We start from the raw sequence: 24,233 nt of genomic DNA, 5'->3' as shown, positions 1-24,233 counted from the left end.
GGGCCCATTATATGTAAAGCTTCATAAACAGTTTTCTTGGGCTGTCAATTATTTTTTAGGTGAAAGACACTTTAAACACTGTTGAGTAAACATGTCTTTACATACATTCCTATTGCCGTGTTTTCAATGTTCTTATGACGCCTCTCTCCTTTTTGTTTGTAGATCCAAACATGGCTCTTTTTAGGACTGGGTCTTGTCCAACATTGCCCTTCCTCACCTGCCTTTGGTTCATTTCCAGTGTGCCTCACATGGCCGGTGCCCAGGCACCTTCTGGGTGTGGACAGGACTTAAATCCTCTGTATTATTACCTCTGTGACCTGTCAGCTGCATGGGGCATTGTACTAGAAGCTATTACCAGCGCTGGCATTGTGTCATCTTTTGTCCTCATCATAGTCTTGGCAGCAAGCACACCCTTCATCCAAGATGTAAAGAAGAAAAGTATACTTGGAACTCAAATTTTCTTCCTTTTTGGAACCTTGGGACTCTTCTGCCTGGTGTTTGACATGATTGTCAAAAAGGACTTTGCAACTTGTGCCTCCCGAAGGTTCCTTTTTGGGCTATTGTTTGCCATCTGCTTCTCGTGCTTGTGGGCACATGGAATCAACCTAAATTACTTGGTGAGGAAGAACACAGGAATTCGAGGCTGGGTGGTGTTTGGGATAGCTGTGGTTCTGACACTGGTGGAGGTTATCATCAATACAGAGTGGCTCATTATCACCATAGTCCGGTCAGGCAATGCCCCAGTAGACCCATGTGCCATTCAGAATGAAGATTTTGTCATGGCACTGATCTACGTAATGTTCCTCATCCTCGCAGGATTTGTGACTGCCTGGCCAGCCTTATGTGGCCGATACGGTTACTGGAGAAAACATGGCGTCTTCATCTTGCTCACCCTCTTCATGTCCATCTGTATTTGGATAGTGTGGATTGTTATGTACGTGTATGGGAATCCCATTGTTGGAAACCCTGCCTACTGGGATGACCCCACACTTGCCATTGCTCTTGTCTCGAACGCTTGGGCGTTTATTTTATTATACATTATCCCAGAGATCTCCCAGCTGACCAAGCCGAATCTGGAGCAGACATTTGAGGACGATGCACCAAGGGGAGTTGGTTATGAAACCATCTTGAAAGAGCAGAACACCCAGAGAATGTATATGGAGAACAAAGCCTTCTCCATGGATGAGCCACCCTCGGGTAAGTAGCAAAGCAAGCAAACTATTTTCCTGACCTGAGTAGGCCCTCATTCCCACAAGGAGCAAAGGTCCCTTTACTTGTTTTGTACAAGTAACCCAGTGTCTAGGACACTATCTCTGCTCCTGCTCTAGATCATCAATAAAAGTGACCCCTGAAAGCCCTCTCGTGAGCATGAGGCCATCTCTATCAGAGACCCCCACCACCTTGATGTCAACTTAAAGTTCTGTACCTTAGGTTAATTCTTGTGTTGACCGCCCTTATAAAATATGCGTACACAGAGCTGTTCTATAACTATAATGCCAAATTAAGCCAAAAGTGGTCAATGTGGTTGATACTTATATACATGTCATCTTCTGTCAGCAGCCAAGCGGGTTGTGTCTCCATACAATGGATACGACGGACAAGTAAGAAACAGCATTTTCCAGCCGACGGAAATGACTCTAATTAAGAACATGGTAAGTGTCCCTTCTTTGGTCCTCTGGGTGGTGAAAGGTCTATGGTTGTCTGAGACCCGATCTGAGTGACTGCTCTTTGCGCTTTTTTGCTTTTTGGAAGGTTAGCTGGAGAGTGTTTTGTGGCTGTTCTGTGTGCAAACACCGAGAACACTAAGCGACTGTTCCCGATACATCATCTATGCGGCCAAAGAGGCAGATTTCTTCATACTCCAATAACACTGTTAGCTCTGTCTGTACATTGACTTCCCAGAAGCAGCCAATACTTCCAAGGCTTATGGCTCCCAACAATCATTCCCATCACTCATATCTCTTTAGCTATCTCTGTGTTTTGGAGTTTTACTCATTTAAAGACATACAAAGTTCTAAAACTCAAACAGAATTTTGCCCTTTGAAACATAATGGATGACGAGATAGACACCTGTAAAATATCTCTCTTTATCGCACAGAGTTATTTTCCGCTGACAAGGCTGATTCTAAAGCAGTTTCGTGTGTTAACACATCCCTGTCTTTCCTATCTCTAGAAGAAGAAGCTTTTAAGAAAATAAATAGCTCCTATAATCCCCAGGATTATTTCATGGTGGCTTGTATGCTGTCTGACCCGTTACGCGCAGGACCTCCTGCATTAAACAAAAAGTCTGAACTTCAGATTCCAAATGAGTCTTCTTTGTTAAGATAAGAAAGGCCGTGTTCAAAATCCCCGAAATAATGGTGGCTTTATGTTATAGAATGATATATAGCATGTGCTGTTTGAATGGAACGACCTACTGTCATGGTAATTGTCTATCTCTTATAGTTGATCTTTGTGGGTAACAAAGACTTCGACTCGTAGAATTATCCAACAATGGCCCTAAAGCTCCAGCTTGCTGCTTTAGTTAGGAGTCAGTGTTTTTAAATCAGAGTACAGAGATTCAGCACTAAATATATAACTTCAATAAAAACACCCTTTTAAGACTAAGGGATCTCCAAGGCAGACCGACCTTCACAAAAGAAGTAATACTTTCTAAATAGCAATGAAAACCTCAGATAAAGGTGCAACTGCACCCTTATTCCCCTCGTCAGTGACGTATTTTGCCCTAGGCCGAAATAGCCCTGGGTGGCAGGTCCGGTTTCCACTACTCAATTGGCCAGAAAAAAGGTGGTCTTCCCAACTGGCCCATTAACACTATGAATGGCTGTGCCAGGATATGACTTCATATATGTCATGAAGTCACTGCCCTCCCTCTAATTTTTATATATATATACCATGCAGAAAAGATGATGGCACTATATAAATAAATAATAATCATCATCATCATACAGATACCTATGTATTAGTATTCTAAAAAAAGTGCAGTATGTTTAGCGCAGGCAGGTTCTCTTTAAACGCTAATAATTATTTTTTTTATTTGTTTTTTTTTCCCGATTCATGGAAATGTTGTGCATTTAAACGAAATACTTTTCTCAGCTGTACATTTTCTAAATTATAGGCACCGGGCAGTATAAACGTGATTTATTCTCTTTATATATGTCTTTATCGGATACAGTTGGCTATGACTTGTCTTGTTCTAGGAAACTAAGGTTTTTTTTTTTATGTAATCTAGTTCGAAATTCTAATTTCTTAGCATTAGGACTGTGTGGGTTCTCTTAGAAAAGTGTGCAGTGGCATTCTACATAAAACACAGTACCTTATGTTTCTCTTTGGGGAAGAAACATTCCCAATTTAATAGCCAACGTATTTATTAACCCTTTTTTCTTTCTCTCAATAGCCAGATGTTCCCTATGATGTCATAATTCCCCGGGCCACGGCCAACACTCATCCATCAGCAACGATACGGGCAGACGATGCCTACAATGCACAGAGTCGACAAAACGCAAACAACGCATCCAATGATACACAGGTAAGATTAAACGCAATCGATAGAGGACGACCCGCATAACGTTAAACTAAGTGCATTTATTCAAATAGTTGCATTTGGAGCTATTTTTGTTCGTCAGTCTTATGTAATTATTCTGTAATATAAGAATTACAAAGGCTATGAGAACATTTTAATTAACGATGTGTTTTTGTCCTTTCCTCAGACTCACTCACCATACAAACAATGGTAAAATCCCACCGCTGCCACCAACTATGGGATCCGCAATGGACTTCTCCTTTCTTCTTCTATACAGATGGACCTGGGAAGGAAGCTAAAGCTATGGGGACTTCCACGCTCAGTTACTGAACTCACATAAGACTTCTACCAGAAAACCGTAAAGAGGATAGCCTTCGATGTTGGATTTTATAATAAAGATTCACATAATGAATATGCACAGAGCCCACATAACATTCAGACTATCTTATGTTTCTTCAACCGCAGGAACAAGTCAACAACACAACATGCTGTCAGCCTCTTGTAGGCTCATGTTTATTGATAAGAGGTCTTTCCCACGTTACATTTTTTTCAGTTTTATGCTTTCTTTGCACAGGAATTTCCAAAAAACAATGTCTTTTCTGTCTTTATAGCAGCAAGAGGGCTAAACGCTGCTACCAAAGCCTGAGTGCCTTTAACACAAATCATTATAAAAGTCCATTTATTTCACTTATACACTAATCACCACCCCTCTCTACTTGTTTTAAATTAAAGTGATGTAAATGTATATTTTTTTTGTGTGTATATTTAACTGACATAGCATTCTGCATGAAGGAATAAGTGTTGTTTTTACAATATGGCATGTTTGATTCTTGTATGAGTGAGCTGGTGTTTAAATTCACATGATCGATCTGCCCCTACCCCTTATCAAAATTTGGCAACCATCTCTTCGGGGACTAGGTAGCCTCTAGCCCTTCAGCTAGGAGATCTCATCTTTCTTAGCAGATGTACCATTAGTTGTGATGAATGCCGGGAGGCGAAGTCCGGCACAGACAAGATGCCCTAGGTACTTACTAACAAGATACACCTTGGCACTGAAAAACATGTTCTATTTAATTGGCCCCGAAAAGCTTGTGCAATTTGTACACTCCAGATGTGTCTTGTGGCTTGTTATGATCAACTTTGTCGTCAATAATAATAAAACTTTTATTTAAATTATTTTATTTTTACTGTCGCGCTTCTGGTAATCATTTCAAATAAAATCATTTTAATTATGAATTAAAAAAAAGAAAGAAGAACTGTGTATATGTTTATAAACCCTTCAAGATGCTTATAAAAGTATTTCACAACTTACTTGCCACCAAAAGCACTTTGCCAGGCCTGAAGAACGTTCTTGTGGAAATATGGCTAAGAATATCGAGGTCTTTGGCCAGCTGAACATCAGAGGAGCATCCATAATAGCAGTTTGTTCATGATACAAACAGATAAATGTTAACGAGTCAAGTAAAGTCCCCGTCCTACCCACGTTTTGGCCAGGATGTTGGCCAACGTGTCAGAACCATGTGAGAGTCATAGTTGCTCAGATGTTGTCCGACCCTGAGTTAAAGGGTTAAAACATCTGAGATTACGACATAGGATTAGTATCAAACAAGTAGGGGGTAAGAACAACATGGGGCATGCTGCGATTTTCCAGTTTATTGCTAGTATGGCAGGAGGTCTGCTTGTGGTTAAGGCAGTAAATGTGTTACAATTCTTTAGATCTTTAGTTTTATAGGTAACATACGTAATGTATGTGACGTCTTGCCCTGTGAGATACTACAAACCTTGGGCCACAGTAGCTTCTAGATAACTGGTTAGAGAATCACAAGTTTTGTTGATTCCACAGGTCAACTAGATGTTCATGAGAGCTTCCTCCTGAAATATCTAGTAATGAGAAATGGAAGACATAAAGTTTTATATTAAAGATCAAAAGCATCGATAATTTCATCTGTTGGAGGTACCATGGCTTAGTTGATGTCATTGGAATGGTAGACAGTATATGGCGGTCTTCCAGCAGTATTAATAGAGACAATGATATTAATGAACAGACATGGGGGACATTATTGTGGCTTCCAGGTTTGGAGAACCCTGTGATACCCTCATACTCAGCAAACATTCTGAGCTCCTAGAAAAGAGGGACATCGGGAGTGGAAAGAGAGGCAGAATGATTTGGGTCCCCGAAAGGGGACTGGACAAACCAAACAGGGACACTTGGTAAATATGGGACTGATTCTGCTTCTTGTGTCAGACACGAGTTCTATTCTGTGATCCCAAGATAGATTCCAAAGTTCTTAGCGGGCTGCTTGGGTTAATAATCTACTCACATCTTCAAAGCATGAAGACATCTCAGTAACATTAACATAAAGATTTGGTCCTTGGGAAAGAAAATAATGGCAAAAAGAAAGAAAAAAAATATTTATTGTATATGTATTCTTCATCTTAATCAAAGTATAATCTTTGAAAACACTTTCCAAATTTGAAAAATTTTCTTTTGTTAAATGCACAAATCATCTACACCCCATTAAAATGAATGGCAAAAGGTTCCAATTAACAAATCCGATTTGTCGCCTGGGTTACTTGATGCCCCAGTTTGTCCTTTGGAAGAAATTACGCAGAAGAAGAAGTTCGCATTAATAGAATAAAGCAGGGTTCCCTCTGGATACATGGATAATGTATCTCTTCATAAAAGATTATCCAGAGCCAAAGAGCAAATTGACAAAACATGTTGCCGTCATCGCATTATCACCATGCGCTTTTATCACGGAGTACGCTATCTGAATTTGGTAGTAAGTGTCGTCAGTGATATATCTATATGTTCTCACATCACAAGAACGTCTTATCTTTATTTACCATTGCACTGAAAATCACTCCAGTTCTCTTTATCTCTGTAAAGAGTAAAGGACTTTTGTGGAATTTAACACGTTTGTAATTACGTTCGGCAGTAGAAACGTCATTTTTACTGTTGGGCAGTTCCACGGGAAAATGGTGGCAGTGTTATGAGTGTTAAGTGTAAGCATGCGCAGACACAGGGTACATCTTACTAAAGAAGGCAGACCCTGGGTAAATCAGATAGGCCACAGAGAGCGTTGAATCAGCTCATGGATTACACTGTGATAAGGAGAGTAAAGCTGGTTGAGGATGATGATCATGGCTCATGTTGACGTTGACGTTGAGGGTAAATATTCAGGGCTATTTTCCAGGAAGAAAGGTGTCTTTCTCTTAAGCTCAACTAGAAATTCAGGTGTGGTCCTCAAATACTTAAGACCTGAGTATGAACGAGACATTTATCAAGTGTGGAGCTTGAGCTTGCACAACTATGAGTTGAATCAGGCGACCTTGTTACCTCTATATTACAAAATCAGCTCTCGGAATACTAGGATTGCGAAAACTGAAACTCCAGAAAAGTTGCCATGACATGAAGAAAGCTGAAATACAATATACGATATATGATATATATTAGTTTTTCTGATATTGTGTTCCATTGCATGCGGTTTCCCATATTGCCAATACACAGGTTACCCTTTTTTTTTTTAAGTCCATTTAATCCTAATGGAAAAAGTTAAAAAAAAATGGGAGATGAGTTTAAGGAGGTTGGGGCAGAGACTGTCAATAACGTTGAGTGTTAGTAAAAGTTAATGGACCGTGCGGTTAAATAGAGGCCATCTGCCAGACTTTGAGAAATCAATATTTGCTCAGTGGACACTTCATTTTATCTTTAGAAGATTAGATTTTGGAGGAGTAGAAAGTGGGCCTTTGGCATGGTGTGGGTCGTTGGTTCTGTGGAATGTCAATATAAACCTAGCATTAGAGATTACGTTTAGTTAGGAAAGTTAGGAATGTACGCTTACACCTTCATTGTGTTATTGTCCTGGGGCCTTTCACAAAAAAAACATCAAAACAGAACCTGTGGTACTATTCACTAAGGGCATGTAAAGACCCAATTCCACCCCATCTAGTACACAAATAAACGATAGTAAGCTTACGCGCCTTATGGACGTTCCATTGGAAGTTGATAGACACGGGGTTGACTTACTGGCCCTCAAACTCATCAATCTAAAACAAATCTAGGTACTATGTGAAAACCTGATGGAGAATCCCATTGAAGCTCACTTGGTTTTACCCTAGAACATCGATGAGACCTCTAATATACTATTCATAGAGGGATTACCCTGCGCCTGGCATGTGTACATATCAGCAGGCCATGGCTACTGTAAATGGAGTTTATATATGTTCTTCTACTTTGGTGCCCTTTGGGATCTTGATCCAGCACTTCTACATCAGTGTCGAGGGTGAGTCCCACCAAAGCCATGGTCCTTCTCTTCCAATGAAGAAAAAGATCTGCAAAGACTAGCAAATGTTCTGCCGTATACCACCCCAAGAAAACAATCCAGCTCTTCAGCCTTGTGCCTCCAGTGACCTCTCCATCCTTGGCAAACCAAATAAACAAGAATAGGAACTTCCTTCCGCTTCACTCACTCCATCTTACTAAGGGCTTTCCTGCTTGGGATCTCATTACCTCTCTGTTTCCGTAATAAAACCCCTTTTCTCACACTGGGAATGTTTATCTCGGAGGATGAATCTTGGCACTTTCGGGGAATGCTTGAGACTAATTTGGGACTCATTCTCTCGAATCCGGTGCAGAGTTAGAATAACAGCCATTTCTTGAGACTTGTAACAATGTCTCTTGTAAAGAACGTATCAGCATAATAATAATATCTTCTGTGCTTCGCTGATTAATTAATAAGCCAATAAAACTCTTGAGCCTCCAAGAATATTGACCCTTTACCATTCCACTATTATGATGTCATAACTTACCATATAGCTCTAATAGCGGAATTCCGAAATTGTAACAGATCGGTATCTTGGGTAACCTGAATTCAAGCAGGGATTTCACATACATTTTTTCATAGTATGAATCTAGCATCCAAAGCCCTGTGTTCTCAGCAGTGATTTGAGATAAGGTACTCAGGTCCATTTGTCTTACAGGGAATTAAAAATGGTGCATAGTACTTGAAGACAGCTTAGTTGATACAGCCCACAATAGTGTAAATTGTAACCAGTGGGGTAACCTCAGGTTCTGGCAGTCATCCTGAAGACAGACCTGGTGCCCATGGGCCGCACGCTTTGCCGGCTGGCTCGCAGGAGACCGGCTCATTGTTGGAATCGAGGGATCTCAGCCAGAACGGATATTCAAGGGCATTCAGGAGAAAAGCAGGGGAGGCTGTGCCAAGTTTAAGGATACACAGAGTAATGCGTACTGTGTGGACGCCCCCGCTGCAACTACAATTCCCATCATGCAGAACATCATAGATAATATAAGAATTTGTTTCAGCAACAAATTTGTTGTTTTGTTTATTTTTTTTTCATAAAATGCATTTACCCCGGACACCTATGGATTCTACAACCTGCTGCAGTGCCCATAGGTGACGTTATTAAGCACCACTTTTACACTTCGGCTTCTGTAGGAGAGCTCCATGGATCGATAGGCACAAAGAAACCCAAAGAGAACTTTGACGCACCAGATGATACAACAGTAACCCTAAGGCTTGTCAAGGCAGGCTCCCTGCTTTATTGGAAAAATTGGCCGCAGTTAAAAGAAGGGACTGGAAATGTAGAAAACGGGTGGTTTACATGCATTGTTCTAAATAAAACATGTACATTTTTTTTAAACTTTAGGTTAATCATTAGAGCAATGGATACAGTTAGCGGTAACGTACCCGTCTCTAAGGCTTTTTGGATTAAATTCTCTAATCTTTTCCTGAAATACTAATACTTTAGGCTTTCTAGATATCCCCTTAAACAGCATTAGGGGCAACTAAGGATACTTAGAACAGTATTGTGGGACCCGGAACAAACATCTGATGGGCCCCGGTTAGAGGATAAAATGACTGATGTTCTTGGGTGTTTTTGCTTTACATTCTAGAGACTGAAATCAAGGTTTAGTGGAACAGCACCTCTAAGGACTACCAGTTCTTTCTTAGGACCTAAACACCTGATGGCCCTTTTTCCTCCCCCGATGCCCCTCTTTTCTAGGAGCTCAGAATGTTTGCTGGGTATGTGGGTGTCACAGGGTTCCGCACCCCTTAAATTGTGTAAATAACATGCTTTCCAAAGTTACATAAATAGCTATTAATATGTCACAAAGTCATATAAATAGTCCCGTAATGCCCCGCCCCTAGCCGCGCCCCTATCCCGACAGCCTTAAAACAGAAGTGCCCGTCTGTGGCCGTTTTAAATGTTTGCACCGACATGTTACCGTGGAAATGCCACAAAATGGCACACATATCCAGCACTAATAAGTCCAGGACTGTGTTCCCATCTCGGAGTCTCATCTGTTAATTCTCATGCTAATGGCTTGTGGCAATAAACAGGAAATAATTATATTTACTAATGATGTGTATTCTAAGCCGTGATTAGACAGGCGTGAGTAATTACCACATACACCAGAGGAGTGTCTGGGGATAATAAAATAGCATGTTCTCTGCAACATGTGAACGTGACACATGCCTGACTCATGCAAGGAACGGCACTAGCATGTATTCCGGGCCTCTAGTTCCTCTTGATGTGACACCCAACATTGTGTGATGTCAAACACAGCTCTATATATATCACAAGGGCAGCAGCATGATGTCATAGTGCTCTCTGTCATGGGATCCCCACAGTCCCACACAGATATACTGCCCCACACAGCCCTGTCTTCAAAAGTAGGGGCTTCTCACATGTGTCCCATGAAGAGCTGGACTTCTTTAATGGGGGAGGCTTTGGGGAACAGGAAGGGGGTTTAAACATAAGGGACCTTGGGGAAAGGAGTGATTTTTTAAACAAGGGAGCCGGAGGAGTAGGCTTTTGTTAACATGAAGGGCACTTTGAGGGATTAACAGGATGATCTATTGAGGTTGGGTTGTGAAGACCAAGGCCAAGAAGTTTCTGATGGCGTCTCTGGTCATCATACGAGACTAGGAGTATAGCATGTCGGAGGTGCCTTCGATGGTCTTTATTGCCTAATCCCAGTCCTGTCCTTTGTTTCATCCCCAGGACCAGTAAATTAGTCTTTCTACCCAATATACAGTGCCTATCCACGCACATTAGACACACAGCCCTATGGAATATTTTATTAGTAGTTAATCATTTGGTGAGCTTGGTTAAAATGTCCCTTTTGTTTCCTGCCTGAGCACACACGGTGAGAATTCTGCCAGCATTGTCCTTGGGAACGAGTGGGAGGTGAGGGCCATTGATTTTTGGATTGCGTTTCTGAATAAACCTTACTCAGCCCAAATTTAATTCCCCCTGAAGAATTAGCTGGAGGCACAGAGCTGCCAGCTAATGAGCTCTTTGAACACAAAGTCTACAGAACTCCATAGTATCGCTTTCCTAAGACTTTGAGATCGGTTCGTGGGAGACTTAAATGAGGTTAATGTTTATATTACAGACTCATACGGTGCCTAGAGCCTGCATAGAGGATGCATGAGGCTGTCCTAAAAGACAGCTGGCATGTTACTGGGATAAACCGGACGAGACCCCCAAGCCAGTGGCTGCGGTTCCTGGTGGCCCTAGTTGTGCACAGGCCATAGGAGTCACCATATTTAATTTATTCCTCCTGGACACGTGAGATTCAGACACGGACGATCTCAAAGTGCTGCCCCCTACAGTACGCGGGATGTATAAACGCGCGGAAGGGAACCAATTACACGTCGCAAACTGCAGGGGGCGCCACTTAACCCATGCCGGTCAGAAATATGTGAAAATTACACGGTTGAAATGGTCACCCTACCCGGTATATCTTCCCCCATCTTACCCAACGCTGACGCTGAAACATGTGACCTTTTGGCCACGTCACAGTCCCGTGGACTCTTTGATGCCTTTGGGCACCTGCTCTTTAAATGCGATTCCACCTCCGAGCTCTGCTTTTCCCAAAACACAAGAACCCCTGGTTTCTAGGAAACGGATCCGCGCGTCTCTGCCGAATGTCCCTTGCTGTCACATTAATTTATCCGACGTGACTCGGCGATCGGCCTCCCGTTTGTTTATTTGTAGTAGAAGGTCTGCCTCTAATGAAAGTGCGTTAATCTCTGGCGTGCGCAGAAACTGCCCCCTTCCCCGTTTTAATAAGAGTAACTGGCTGCTGCTCAGGGACCAATTATCCCGTCTACACAAAGGAGCTTAGAACTTGCCCAAACAACATTAGTAATTAACCCATTGCTTGCTTAGGCCGGGTACAACAGATATTTTCACCGCTGGACTCATCGATAAACTCTTAAAGGGGTCACCAACACAGCTTTTAACGTCACTCAATTCATTTATTAAACCTACCTTTGTATTTGCCAATTAATGTTTTATTCATTTATTTTCTAACTCCCAAGTATCCCTGAGAGTCCAACTTTGGGACCAAACACCCTCTTTCCTCCCCTGATGCCCCTCTGTTCTAGGAGCTCAGAGTGTTTGTTGGGTATGAGGCTACCACAGGGTTCTACAGCCCTAAACCTCACAAAAGTAGGCTTATGAATTAAATTGTGTAAATTAAATATATTATTCGTCCTATGATATATAGTAACATAAATAGCTAAAAAAATAGGTCATAAAGTCAAACAAAAAGTCTTTGTAGTGGTAGCGCTAACCACGGCCCCTCTAAAATGTTAGGAGGCGTGAAATGTTTGGCGGCACTAAAATGTTACCTTTAGGGGGAGTATTAATGTATGGCGGGATATTAATCAGTTGGTAACACGTAGATGGGCATTTACGGGACACCGGCTCTCGGCCTCGCGCCTTAGTTCTGTAATGACAGATAAACATCTAGCGGCGAAGGGGGAGAACTTCCAGCGCATGCATTCCTCAGCCCCTGGCGACACAAAATGCCTTTGTTCTGGATCACCAGGTGAAGCGAGTCTACTCCCAAGGCGCCACTTAAAGAAAACACCGGGACATAGAAAAAAAAGCTGTTACAGAGAAAAAGTAGCATTCCTCCCATACCTGAGTCCAGGTCAATACAAGTGTCTACATAAACATGGAGAGAGAAGCCAGGACTAAGTCATTCTTGTATAGCCACCTTTACAATGAGCCGAAAAATCTCTTCCTACTTGATTCTGGTTCAATTAAGTCTTTACTGGGATCGATAAAACCTGTAGATTCAAGAAGCTGAAGAAATAGCTTTGAGGAGTTGGTGGGACAGAGTTGGTGGGACAGAGTTGGTGGGACAGAGTTGGTGGGACAGAGTTGGTGGGACAGAGTTGGTGGGACACCTGATGACCACTCTGAACCACCTGCAGATACCTCTTAATATTCCAAATGACTAAAGAGCGACAATGTTTAGGGCTGGGAAAGGGGTCTTATTGGGGGGGTTAGCCTGGAATCAGGACTTTACGGAGACTTCTTAGGTGACTTAATGACCTCTTGATAGATCTTTATGTAAGTGTGTGAGTCAGTTGGAAGGAGAACAATGTATCCCTTTGAAATAAAACGCAGGTATGTTGATAAGATGTCTGGTATTTCTTATGAACAAAAGCTTCTTTTTTTTGCTGCGGCTCGAGGCAAATCTACAACTAACGTCATGTTTTCAGCGTACCCTTTTTTTTTTTTTTGCATCAGTTCCATTTATTTAAGGCAAAACACAGATGACAGAAATACCTTAAAGGTAAAAGACTGCGATATTTGGGTGTGCTTGATATTTGAGCACGCATGACCTCTCCGAGATACACCCAGGTGTTTGTCTCTGCCACCTCTGCTGGAACTCAGTGCCACCAATTTACCACGCTTTCTCCAGGAGGGCACTACCTTCAAACGTATAACGTCTCTCAATGGTTTGAATACATGTAATTTTCTTTTAATTTACATTGATTGTCTAAAGCAAGATGTATAACCGGACATTATTTAGAACTTAATTGTCCTTGTCCGGTCAGCAGTAAAAGAAATATATTGTCCAAACTGGAAAAATGTTCCCTTTCATGGGAAAAGCTGGGGCTGAAACTGTGAAATGTTTTATTCGTGTCTCCTAGTGTTTAGAATTCTTAGCTGATCACTTGTGCTAATACAATATATTCAAATCCTGTCCCTGTGAGATGCCTGTTGAGGAACATCTCCATGGCATTATCGTCCATCATGGACTATTGGACCTAGGTTTAAACAAAATATTATTTGCACTCTCCAACAGCAGCGTCTACTGGCCAAGGATGGGTCCCAGCAGTTGTGTGAGGAACCAGAATGGGGTTTGGTCTTAATACCCCACTCTACCATCTACTGTCTACATGCCCCTCACCTGTCCTCCTCACCTGGAACGTGAGTTTAGTTTCTGTAAGCGTTGACCGGGACCTTGTCATCACTTGTGACTTATAACAAACAGACTGCTGTGGTTTCTGGGCAGCCTATACTGAAACTTTCCAAATGCAAACATCATCCTTCACCGGTAATCTACAGTTCCAAATGACAGATGGTCCCATTAGGTGCAGTGAATTAACCCTTCCCCTTAACGCTTTGGTGCAAAATTAACCCACATAGGAAGAATTCTACATAATGTAGTTTTGTGAGAGGTCCAGGATACATATGGTGCCAAACACGTCCCACGTGACCTTTGAACATGGTTGTGCATCTCTGTGTATCATGATTACCACCACATCCATAACTGTAAATAGGGATCCCCTTTACCAATAGTAAATATTTACTGAGGATCCTCTAAAGGGTTAATTTCCCCAACGTCAATGGAAAAATATCAGTTATACGGAAACTCCATCAGCAAACTCGTTTTTAACTGTCACGCAACGATAAGTGTTTAAAATTCTAATTATACTCGGCACAAACTTGGACAATGGGTGGTTTTTGAATCATCTCTAGTGAGTAACGTTTCGCATTTGTTTTACAATTCTTGGTATCTCTCAAAAATGCATCTCAGGCGTCCTAAATGCTGCAACACAAGAAGGACCGGACTGGGGATTAAGAGGAGATGCAGGCACTTATATATATATCTATATATTACAATCAGGGGCGGGTTGACCCAAAGGACAGGGAGGCAGTTTAACCGTCACACCAGTCCAAAATTCTTCACAAAGGCCCGGTCCGACTTGGGCACACAGATGGAGTGTATGTTAGCATGAGTGCGTGTGAGTATGTGTGTGGTAGCATGATTGTGTATGCGTATGAGTGTGTGTGTAAATATGTGTGTTGGTGCGTATGTGAGTTACCAGGGGGGCACAAGGGGCAGATGGGGCCGCGTGGTTTAGAAAAACATAGATTTCTTCTTTTATTCATTAGCTCGGGGTGTCAAATGTTCAAACCTTTTTGAAATCGTGTTGCCGATACGCAGGACTCCGGGCCTCACAGGTGTTAGGGGGACGCAGCATTTTCATAAATTATTTTAGGTTTATCGCGTGCCCACCCCAAACCACATCACTTTCCTTCCACAACCACTGCTCAATGGGGGCTTTTAGACATTAAAAAGGCGTCTCTGTTCTTCTAAGACTAAGAGATGGTTGAGTACTCGGATGTTTGAAAGCAACTCTCCACATTCACGTTACCGAGATCCAAGACGCTTTGGTCAAATGCACCATGGAAGCGGATACATTTGTATCATATGTAGGATATATATATATATATATATATATATATATATATATATATAATCTCTACCATAGACTAGACTGTCTGTGGACAATTCCGACAGTGCTCTTCAGCTTTCCTCCCACCCTATTTTGATGGAGACATGCACCTTTGTATATTTTGAGCTTAAAAACTTGCAGAACAGGTAATGGGTTTTTTTAAGTGTCTGATAAAACCAGCGAATACCTTCTCTTTCTCGATTGCCAACTGAATCAGGCCGAGCTTTGCGTCCTTTTTTTATAGTCGTCAAAACAAAAAATCCTTAAATGTCAACATAGAGGGGTTAATTATCTTTTGATTTATACAAATGCTAATGAGTTTGCAAACTTTGCAGGCAGATAAGCGTGTCACCTCGTAAGTAACAGCTTAGTTTTTAATGACCCGCGTCAGACTCCGTGGTAGCCCTATGATCATAATGTAATGTCTTTTTGTAATGTACAGGTGACGTAAACACGCATAAATTATAATAATAATCACAATCTAAGATCTGATTTCCATCATTCTGTCCGTAATGAGATAAGTAGACCCGTCGATGCCAGAAGAAGCATTATCTAGCTGTCTGAATGCTGGATTAATTAGCAACTCAAAGCAATGTTTAACCCACTAGGTTTCCCCCAAAAAATATACATGGACAGATCAATTATTTTAAAAAAATTCAATCAAAATCCAAGAAACAATCTAACACTTTATTACCGATACTAGAGTATCCAAATAATCTGCTGCCCTCTGATGGGTAATCTATGTTATCACAGCCAATTTTCCACTTCAAAGCTTCTTCGGGAGCCGAGTACACTAATACTATTATGATATAATACATATATATATACATAGACATATAATTATAATATATGTCATTATAGTATGATATACAATATATGGACAAAAGTATTGGGACATTCAACCTTTACATCTACAAGGACATTTTTGACATCGCATTCTAAATACACAAACAGCTTCCACTCTTCCACAAAATTTCGGAGAATACTGTGGCAAAGCATTTGTGAAGTCAGGCACTGATGTTGGGGCCGGCTCGCAATCTCCAATCTATTTAATCCAAAAGGTGTTCGATGGGGCCGGTTACATTCTTCCACCCCAAATTCATCCAACCATGTCTTTATGGACCTTGCTTTATACACCACTATATGGACAAATGTATTGGGACGGACCTCCTAATTATTGAAATCAGGGTATGGGTCCCCTTACTTCCAGTGAAGGAAAAAACATACTGCTTCAGCATACCAAGGACAATGTTCTGCTTCCAACTTTGTGGAAACAGTTTGGGGAAAAGCCCTTTTCTATTCTAGCGCACAAAGCGAGGTCCATAAAGACATGGTTGGATGAGTTTGGTGCGAAAGAACTTAACCGGCCTCAACCCCATCCAACACCTTTGGGATGAACTGGAAGGGAGAGCCAGGCCTCCTCATCCAACATCAGTGTCTGACATCACAAACGCTCTACTGAATAAATGGTTAAACATTCCCACATTAACATTCTAAAATTGTGGGAACCCAGAAGAGTGGAAGCTGTTTATAGCTGCAAAGGAGAGACCGACTTCATATTAACGTCTGTGTATTTAGAACGCGATGTCATCAAAGTCCCTGTTGGTTTAATGGTCAGGTACATACCAGCCATTGTAACCTGGTTGCTATAAGATAAAGCAATGTAAACATCACGTACGTGTTTAACCCCTTAATGACAAAGCCGTACATGTACGGGCTCAAAATGAATTGTTTTCAATGGGTTTAGGGACCGCCCATTGTCCTTAAGGGGTTAAAGAAAGAAGCAAAATACAGAGCGTTTCAGTGAACGTATCCCTGACAGCTGGCCGCTCAAGTACTTGAATAATTGCCACAAAGATATGGATACATATTCACATCACTGTAAATGAGTCTAAGTTACAATAGATAACAACTACAGGGTTATTCACTCTGCATTTATTGGAGGAGAAATGTAGAGGACAGTGGGTTCCCCGCAGATTAGAAGCTCTCATTAAATCTGAAGCCGAGACGGTGTTTCTCCTTTAAGATGGGCCAAACAGACCATTTTGAAACGTTATAGTTAATGCAGAACGTGCACATACGTCCCACAACAGGAGTACATTGCATGTCACACTAGCAGTATTTTCATGGTTGTAACTCATGCCAGAAATTACTTCATCATATAGCCCAACAAGTATTGGATCTCAGTTCCAATAAAACTACAGCTCTTTACAGAGTTTTGACTGGTAAAAAAAACCACTGGATCATATTAACTCGGCATGTCCTTTCATCAATGCACCAAAATGACAAAAGGTCACTTGGAACTAACATAAGATTGTCCGTTGTGCAATAAGAAGTGTTTGTGAACTGTCTTTCAAATTGCTCTAAAATGACGATGCAGCTTGTTGGCACTGGAAGTGCGGTTAAACATGGCAGATTCAAAGGCCAGTCTGTTGCATTTTTCTCTTCTTCATTTCCCTGTAAGCTTCTACAACCCTCTCTCGTTCCTCCAACAACAGTCTCTTCCTTGCCATGGACAGAGCAGGTACTTTCGCTGAAGCTGCATCTTTGTTCAAGAGCTTCTTCAGCAGAAGCTGTTTCTCCCCAGGCTAGTGGGCAGAACAGACATATTGGGTTACTATATCTACAATACTAACGTAATGATGTCATATATGAACAATGAGTCCAGCTAATAAAATAAGTTATTTCACTGAGATAAAGATTGTTTTCTATGCTCAACAGTGGTCTAGCAGGGGACCATATGTCCTCTCTCAAAGGGTGTGTTGCTAGGGACCTAGGCACAGAATTATGACATCATAGTCCATGTTCTGGCACCCTATGCCCTTGTGATCTCTTGGCTATAGAAAAAAAAACAACCTATGTACAAAAAACCTACTGTTATACCGGTGGTTAACTACATTTTTATTACCAAGCAAATGAGAAAACTCATTACACAATCGTTAATAGCCCTATGACCCAAGATTCTTTCGTTACCTTTGACCACTCTTTGCTCTTCCTTGGTTTTACTGTGAAAGATGGTGGCTCCATAGCTACCTCCCCAAACTTTATTTCATCTGTTAAATATGAAAACATAACATTATCAGGCACCATGTGAGTTGACAACTATATGGAAGGGCAGATGGAAGACATGTATAACCAATAACACCATGGCCGACACCGAACAAGAGGCCTTTAATATAATGTACAGTGGTATAAACAAAAAGATGTCCGAGTCAGCTTCATATACGAGTCAGAATTGTATTTTTAGAAAATACATTGTACAACGCAACCTTACCTTTGAAAATATCCTTCTCCAATCGACTTGCCTCCTTTTCCTCTTTCTTCCTTAAAACCTTTTCTTGTCTCCGCTGGTTGAACCTGCAGAACATACATAAATAGATATATTTAGAGAGACTAAAAACCGGCTGTGTCAAGGAGGCCAACATGTAGCTTACTATGAGTTGTTGATCTACAAATCCCATGATCCCATGCCAACCTATGGCTGGGCAAAAGATGCTTGAGTAGTTGAAGATCAACACCAGCTGGCAAGGTATGTTTTGGCTACCATCTAGATAGATTTATATACCATACAAACCGTTAATCGTGTAAAATAAAGCAGGAAGGATAAATGTAATGAGTGTACGGACAAACAGCAAATGCTGTGTATTGTAGAATCAGTTTTCTGCGAGGAAACAATATCAGCGGTCGGAAATCTACTGGGTCAGCCAGTCAACTGAATGCCATTCTAAAAGTAGTAAGATTGTTTTTCCATGAATGAACATACGCTTTCTTAGATTTCTCTGGTTTCCCTTCCTGGGTACTGTCTGTCTCTGTGTTGTCTTTTGAGATGCCATCTTTGGCGATGCTGTCTTTTGGGGTCTTTTTGGCCTTTTTCTCCAAGTCCAGCTCCCGCTCGGGCTCGCGATCTGGCTGGTTCTTACTCAAGAACATGACGTGTTTGGCTGCCCTGTCCATGCGATCTAAGTAAGCACCCACAGATTCACGCTTTTGCCTCTTAAACTTGGGGACTGGGATCTCGGTCTGGATCTCTGCATGATCTGGTCCTTGTCTTGCTGAAAACGCAAAATTGGGCGACAGTTAATAATAAATCTGTCGGATCAAGAATTCTGAGGCTGCCTTCTTACCCCAAATCACAGTCTTTTGTGACAAATACAGAAGAATAACCCTACCTCCCCTTTTCTTCCTCTTTTTCGTGGGTCTGTTCATTTCCATTTTGCTTTTCATAATTTCCCGCAACTTGAATGGGATTTCCTGCATGTCCACATCTTTTGGTGCCGAATTGGTCTTTTTCTTTACGTGGCTAAATACAAAAAGCCAAAGATTGGATTATTACAGTGTATTATATTAAGGAGCAATATCTTTACCCCGTCACAAAGAAATGTACATTATGTTTCTCAGCAGCTCCATGAAACAATGACAGGTTGAAATAGAACGATTACAATATTATAAACTTGTTAACATTCAATTGCTGTTCGAATAGCCATGTTTTTGCTCTATGCTTTAAAACCAACATAACAGTAAGTATTAATAACAGCGACAGATTAACACTTTATCGTCAAAGCTTCCCGTTACTAATTAACGTATGGACTGTTAAGAAATACTGCGGAAATTGTTTTATAAATAAAAAATAATAATAAAAAGGGGCTGTGAATATTATTATTTTTTGTTTTATATAGCGGCATCAAATTCTGTAGCGCTGTATAAAGGACAGACAGGCCATAGCATGTGGTATAAAACATAAGAATTTGTTATACAAATTTGTGACACAACAGATGAGGCGGGCCCTGCTCAAAGAGCTTACAATCTAGAAGGCATTATAGCGCAAAGTTGGATAAGTGGTGCAGTCACCATAGCAACCAAAGTGCTGCCACTGTTGCTGGACAATTACTTTGGTTGCTATGGTGATAAGATAACTTGTATTTCTATATAATCCTCTTATGTAGTCACTAATTAAAACTACCCAGCTCTTAACTGCCCCATTCTCCTGTTTTCCCCGGTCCAGGATCCCGAAGCCCATTCCCCGCACACACCTGCGCTGCTGCACCGGACGGCCGGGCTGTTCCATACTTTTATTGGGTTTATTCTTCCCCATAGTTTCAGCACCACGAAGCCACGTGCGCCCCACAGCCTCTTACTTCCGGCTGTTAGTCATGGCGTAACCCAAAACACCAGCGTTCATTGCGTTGTTGGAACTAAGACCCGCCTACCCCTCATGCTATTTGTCAAAGCGCTTGTCAGCGGTATCATGCGCCGCCATCTTGGATATGGGCATCACCTACTGCTAAGACGTATTGCCTTTTGCGGCGGATGTTATTTTTTTTTTTAAAGCATCATTTCCGCTATAGAGATCATGAAGGGTCAGGAGCTATGACATGTAATGAAAACAATTAGGGGACAAGAGAAGACTTAGCTCCGTCTGAAGCAGCCTCTGTCCCCTAAAGGATTCAGCGTTGCTATGGTAACTGGAATTGATGTAAATTGAGGCTTTCTGAGTACCACTCACCCAGCATTCATAGGGCATGAAGGATATGCAGTTAGAGTAGATGTGGGTTATAACTCCCACTATTCTCAGCCATTCATTAGCATTCATTATTTATCTCATAAAACAAAGGTATACTTTCGGGTGGATTAGTAAATGAACGGCTTCTGGAAATAAGAAAGGTTTGTAAGAATCATAATGAGAAAATGTAAGATAATCCACATTTCTCTCTTTTTTTAACAGCTGCTCTTTTGGATCCTGAAGAGACTTCACCGTCCTGCGTCTCCACCATCCAGCCTATATTTTTGGGCCAGAGGAGTTTCTTTGAGCAGATCCTTGAACAGCTCTAACGTAGAGAAGCCAGAATATTCAAGCCATGGACCCGACTCTACGGACACCGTCTCCGCGGACTCGCAAAGAGTCACAATCCCACCTCCACCCACCCACTGCTGCATGAGCGGGTGCCATAACTGCGTGTGGATCGCTTATGCTGAGGAACTGCTGGAGTTATATAAAGATGGAGGTGAACGGGCTCTCCGTGCTGTGGAGAAGAACATAGAAGATGAGACTCTTAAGATGTTCATAAAAATGGAAATCAAGTTCAGAATAAAAAAAAGATGAGACATGAAATCCTTACTTATAGCGACAAAGACTTACAAGGTGGACGGGTGGAAGGAACAATGCGTAGGTTATGTCTTGTTCCTGTTAAAGTGACATCTTCTCATGTTTGAAGATGTCCCATTTTGTTGTGAGCGAAATCCTTTAAATTATATTTATTTATAGAGTGCCAACAACTACAACCACTACTGGTACGAAGAAGAGGTCCCTGCTCTTCAGAGCTTACAATCTAGACGTTCTAGTTTGACCGGGAGTGAACTTTTAATGTGCCCGGCCAATTTCTTTTTTCCAGGGATGAAAGGACTTGAATATTATATTTCCACAATTTACCATTAATAATGTATGTTTTCCCATTGTACATTGCTGCGGAACAATAAATAATAATAACCTACTTCACTGTCTCCACAAAAATAAACATGGCGGATAATTTACTGGTTTGCGGGGGGGGGGGTGTTTGACTTTACTATATGAAGGTCCAACCCCAGTGAGCTTCTTCTGCGGGAAGAGCCTGGCCGTTGCCAATGTATAGTTACATCAATGAGATTCCTTCATCCATTGAATTATACAGGGCCAACCTACCCTTTCTAGAGAAGCCTGCCAGCGATGGCCCTTCATAATAAATACTGAAGTCAAGGATCAATTAACCCTTTAAACTTGGATCAGCGAACACAATGTGCCATTGGATCACAGGAGTGACGGGAGTGATAAAGGGCCTCTGTACACCTATAAAGATAAAAAATCAGCCGTTTCCAGTTACAATAGTCATTTTCAACATTAACACCAATTTCTGATCCATTTCATGTTATTTTAATGGACAAAACCAAGGACACCTCTAAGTGACCCCAAACCTGTGAACGGCAGTTTACGTTGAGTAAATTATTTTTTATTTCATGCAGTATCCACAGTTTGTGTTTTTTTATTTTGAAGTAAGACGTTCTTAAGAACACTGGAAAGGGTCACATCCCATGCTTCCCAGGTGAAGCTCTATCAGATTACCGTTTGAGATGGAGAGCAATAATCCTATTAGCCCTGATTCTCATAAATCCAGAGTTACAGAGGTGGAGAGGATCAGAGCTGTCCCAGGAGCGAGCGCGTGAAGAGGTGAATGCCACTCGCCAGATATTACTAAGGCTGGACATGTAAAATCTCTGGGTAGGGTAAGTGATAGCAAAACCTGACGAAGACATTTAGAAACTGCAAGTAACAGACTATAAAGTGTTAGTATACTTAAATATATGATCAGATAGTCCTCGCCAAACTTGGGGTACTTTGACGTGGTGGGCAAAGCAATTTGTGGCCAGAAAGTGGACGGAATACCCAATATTTATGCATTAGGTGTTTTCTTAATAGAACTCGCTGTGTATGATTTTAAATTTTTTTTTCCGTACAGATAACTATATACAACCAACCAGGATATAATTGAGATGCTTTTTCCCCGCCTTAACAGTCTAAATTATTTGTTGGCTCGAGGAATAATAATACCAATAATATGCAATTTATGTCGGCCCTGAAACAGGGGTATATCAAAAGCACGGAGACTTTTTTTTTTTTTTACTTTTACGTAATGTGAAAGATTAGTTAATGCATGGTTCATCCGATAATCTCCAGATCACGTTGCAATGAGACCAAGCTTTGTGAGGCCTGTGTTGGAGAATGGTTGGATCAGGGTTATCAACACAGTTGATGGATCCTCGTTCTAGAATTTCTTACCTTACAGATAAAACTGACAAAATGAAGGGTCTCTTCATTCATGCTTGACCAGTCCATGGGCCTTTTAGGCAGAATTCTTCCATAAAACCTCATATCTTGTAATACATTCACAAAACCTGCAAAGTGTCACAAGTGTCTTTCCTACAAGCATAGGATGTTCTTCAGGCTAAAACATACTGGTTATTCTTTTATATCTTTTATTAAAGCCATCCAAGACATTAGATGAGGCTCCTTTTGCTTTTCTACATATTTTTCTTAAAAAAAGAATAAGTACTGCTTATGTATTACTGTTAAATAAGCATTCAGTGGCTATTCCTCTAGCCTTTTGTCCCAGATAAACCAGATTTACCTGTGCAAATAATCAAGAGTGCTCACGGGGTGGGAAAGTTTCGGTAGGGTTTGAGTGTTTACATTGTGATACAGTAACAATGTCATTCTATTCCAGGAACAACATATTCTCAAATAGTTCCTAGTAATATCGTGATGGGGGTCATAGAGCGTGACCCCCCCCCAAATGTTGTCATTAGCACCAGGTACACGGGACTGCCTACGCACGGGGACTCCTTCAGTGGAGAAAGCTCTAGAAGAGGCCAGAGAGTTAGGGATTTGGTTAATTGATAAGTAGCTTTAGGTAGAACCATCTTGCTGCCTCAGCGAAACCTGCACTTAATCCTATCAAACCTGTGCCGTCACCAGTACGAGGCAGTGAAATGTATGTGATTTCAAACTAAGAAGATAAGAGATATTTATGTATTGAGTGAAATTTGACATTTTGGTTAAGTTTGGAAAGGTAAACGAGTGAAATGAAGAAGTAGAGTAAAGAGGATGAAAGTGAAAGCCAGTAAAGTACATGGACAATGAAATGAAACAGTTGGGAGAAACAGAACAAGAGTATAGGAGAAGACTTTTATGTCCCTTCACTAACCTCCATAATTTGCCTTTAGCTTCTTTGGGTTGTTGGAAGCTCGTTGGAAATCTGGCACAATTTTACCCCAGTTTCAGCTTCTCTAGGAAGCTCAGAATTGGTCTTCTCTGAGACAGGTTGACTGACCCCCTCACGAAGCACCAAGGTAGCCCTTTGGAGATAAAGGTTCACTAGACTTTTCATCTTGGGCCAGCGCAACCTTTAGAGAATAGACCACATTGTTCGGCCATCTTCCTGTTCTTGAACTTCAATGTTCAACACGGGTTTCACATCATAGAACACATCTCTCACACATAAGGTTATCTTTTTCCTAGACTTGATGCAAGTTAAATAATGAAGGAAATTTAATGTGTTTCATACCTATGGGCCCAACCAAACGGCTCATAGTACAGTAAACTA

At 41.3% G+C, this 24,233-nt stretch overlaps 2 protein-coding genes across 2 annotated transcripts; one reads left to right on the top strand and one right to left on the bottom strand.

The window, feature by feature from the left end:
- The first annotated feature begins 248 nt into the window (after window positions 1-248).
- Window positions 249-3,863, top strand: LOC149278721 (G protein-coupled receptor family C group 5 member C-like). The gene is made up of 4 exons (XM_089501803.1): window positions 249-1,197; window positions 1,561-1,652; window positions 3,398-3,529; window positions 3,801-3,863. The coding sequence occupies exons 1-4, from the start codon at window positions 249-251 to the stop codon at window positions 3,861-3,863; spliced, it is 1,236 nt and encodes a 411-aa protein (XP_089357929.1).
- A 13,656-nt stretch (window positions 3,864-17,519) lies between these two features.
- LOC149278720 (coiled-coil domain-containing protein 137-like) lies at window positions 17,520-20,194 on the bottom strand. The gene is made up of 6 exons (XM_089501802.1): window positions 20,133-20,194; window positions 19,272-19,402; window positions 18,957-19,154; window positions 18,377-18,463; window positions 18,076-18,155; window positions 17,520-17,690 (listed from the first exon to the last, which is right to left on the bottom strand). Exons 1-6 carry the CDS (start codon window positions 20,192-20,194, stop codon window positions 17,520-17,522), a joined length of 729 nt encoding a protein of 242 aa, XP_089357928.1.
- Between the last annotated feature and the right edge of the window lie 4,039 nt (window positions 20,195-24,233).

The sequence above is a fragment of the Sceloporus occidentalis genome, unplaced genomic scaffold (genome assembly GCF_023333645.1).
Source record: "Sceloporus occidentalis isolate IW3139 unplaced genomic scaffold, rSceOcc1.0.p SCAF_182, whole genome shotgun sequence".
Classification (NCBI taxonomy): Eukaryota; Metazoa; Chordata; class Lepidosauria; order Squamata; family Phrynosomatidae; genus Sceloporus; species Sceloporus occidentalis.
This window is presented reverse-complemented; position numbering and strand designations above follow the sequence as displayed.

What these genes read in the sequence shown, in the direction of transcription:
- LOC149278720 (XM_089501802.1), bottom strand. Translation starts at nt 20,194, where the DNA reads ATGGGGAAGAATAAACCCAATAAAAGTATGGAACAGCCCGGCCGTCCG. An exon ending in AAAGAGGAAGAAAAGGGGAG is followed by an intron (nt 19,155 to 19,271) that starts GTAGGGTTATTC and finishes TTGCGTTTTCAG; the next exon opens with CAAGACAAGGACCAGATCAT. An exon ending in AGAGCAAAGAGTGGTCAAAG is followed by an intron (nt 17,691 to 18,075) that starts GTAACGAAAGAA and finishes TCTGCCCACTAG; the next exon opens with CCTGGGGAGAAACAGCTTCT.
- LOC149278721 (XM_089501803.1), top strand. Translation starts at nt 249, where the DNA reads ATGGCCGGTGCCCAGGCACCTTCTGGGTGTGGACAGGACTTAAATCCT. An exon ending in CATGGATGAGCCACCCTCGG is followed by an intron (nt 1,198 to 1,560) that starts GTAAGTAGCAAA and finishes TTCTGTCAGCAG; the next exon opens with CCAAGCGGGTTGTGTCTCCA. An exon ending in TGACTCTAATTAAGAACATG is followed by an intron (nt 1,653 to 3,397) that starts GTAAGTGTCCCT and finishes TTCTCTCAATAG; the next exon opens with CCAGATGTTCCCTATGATGT.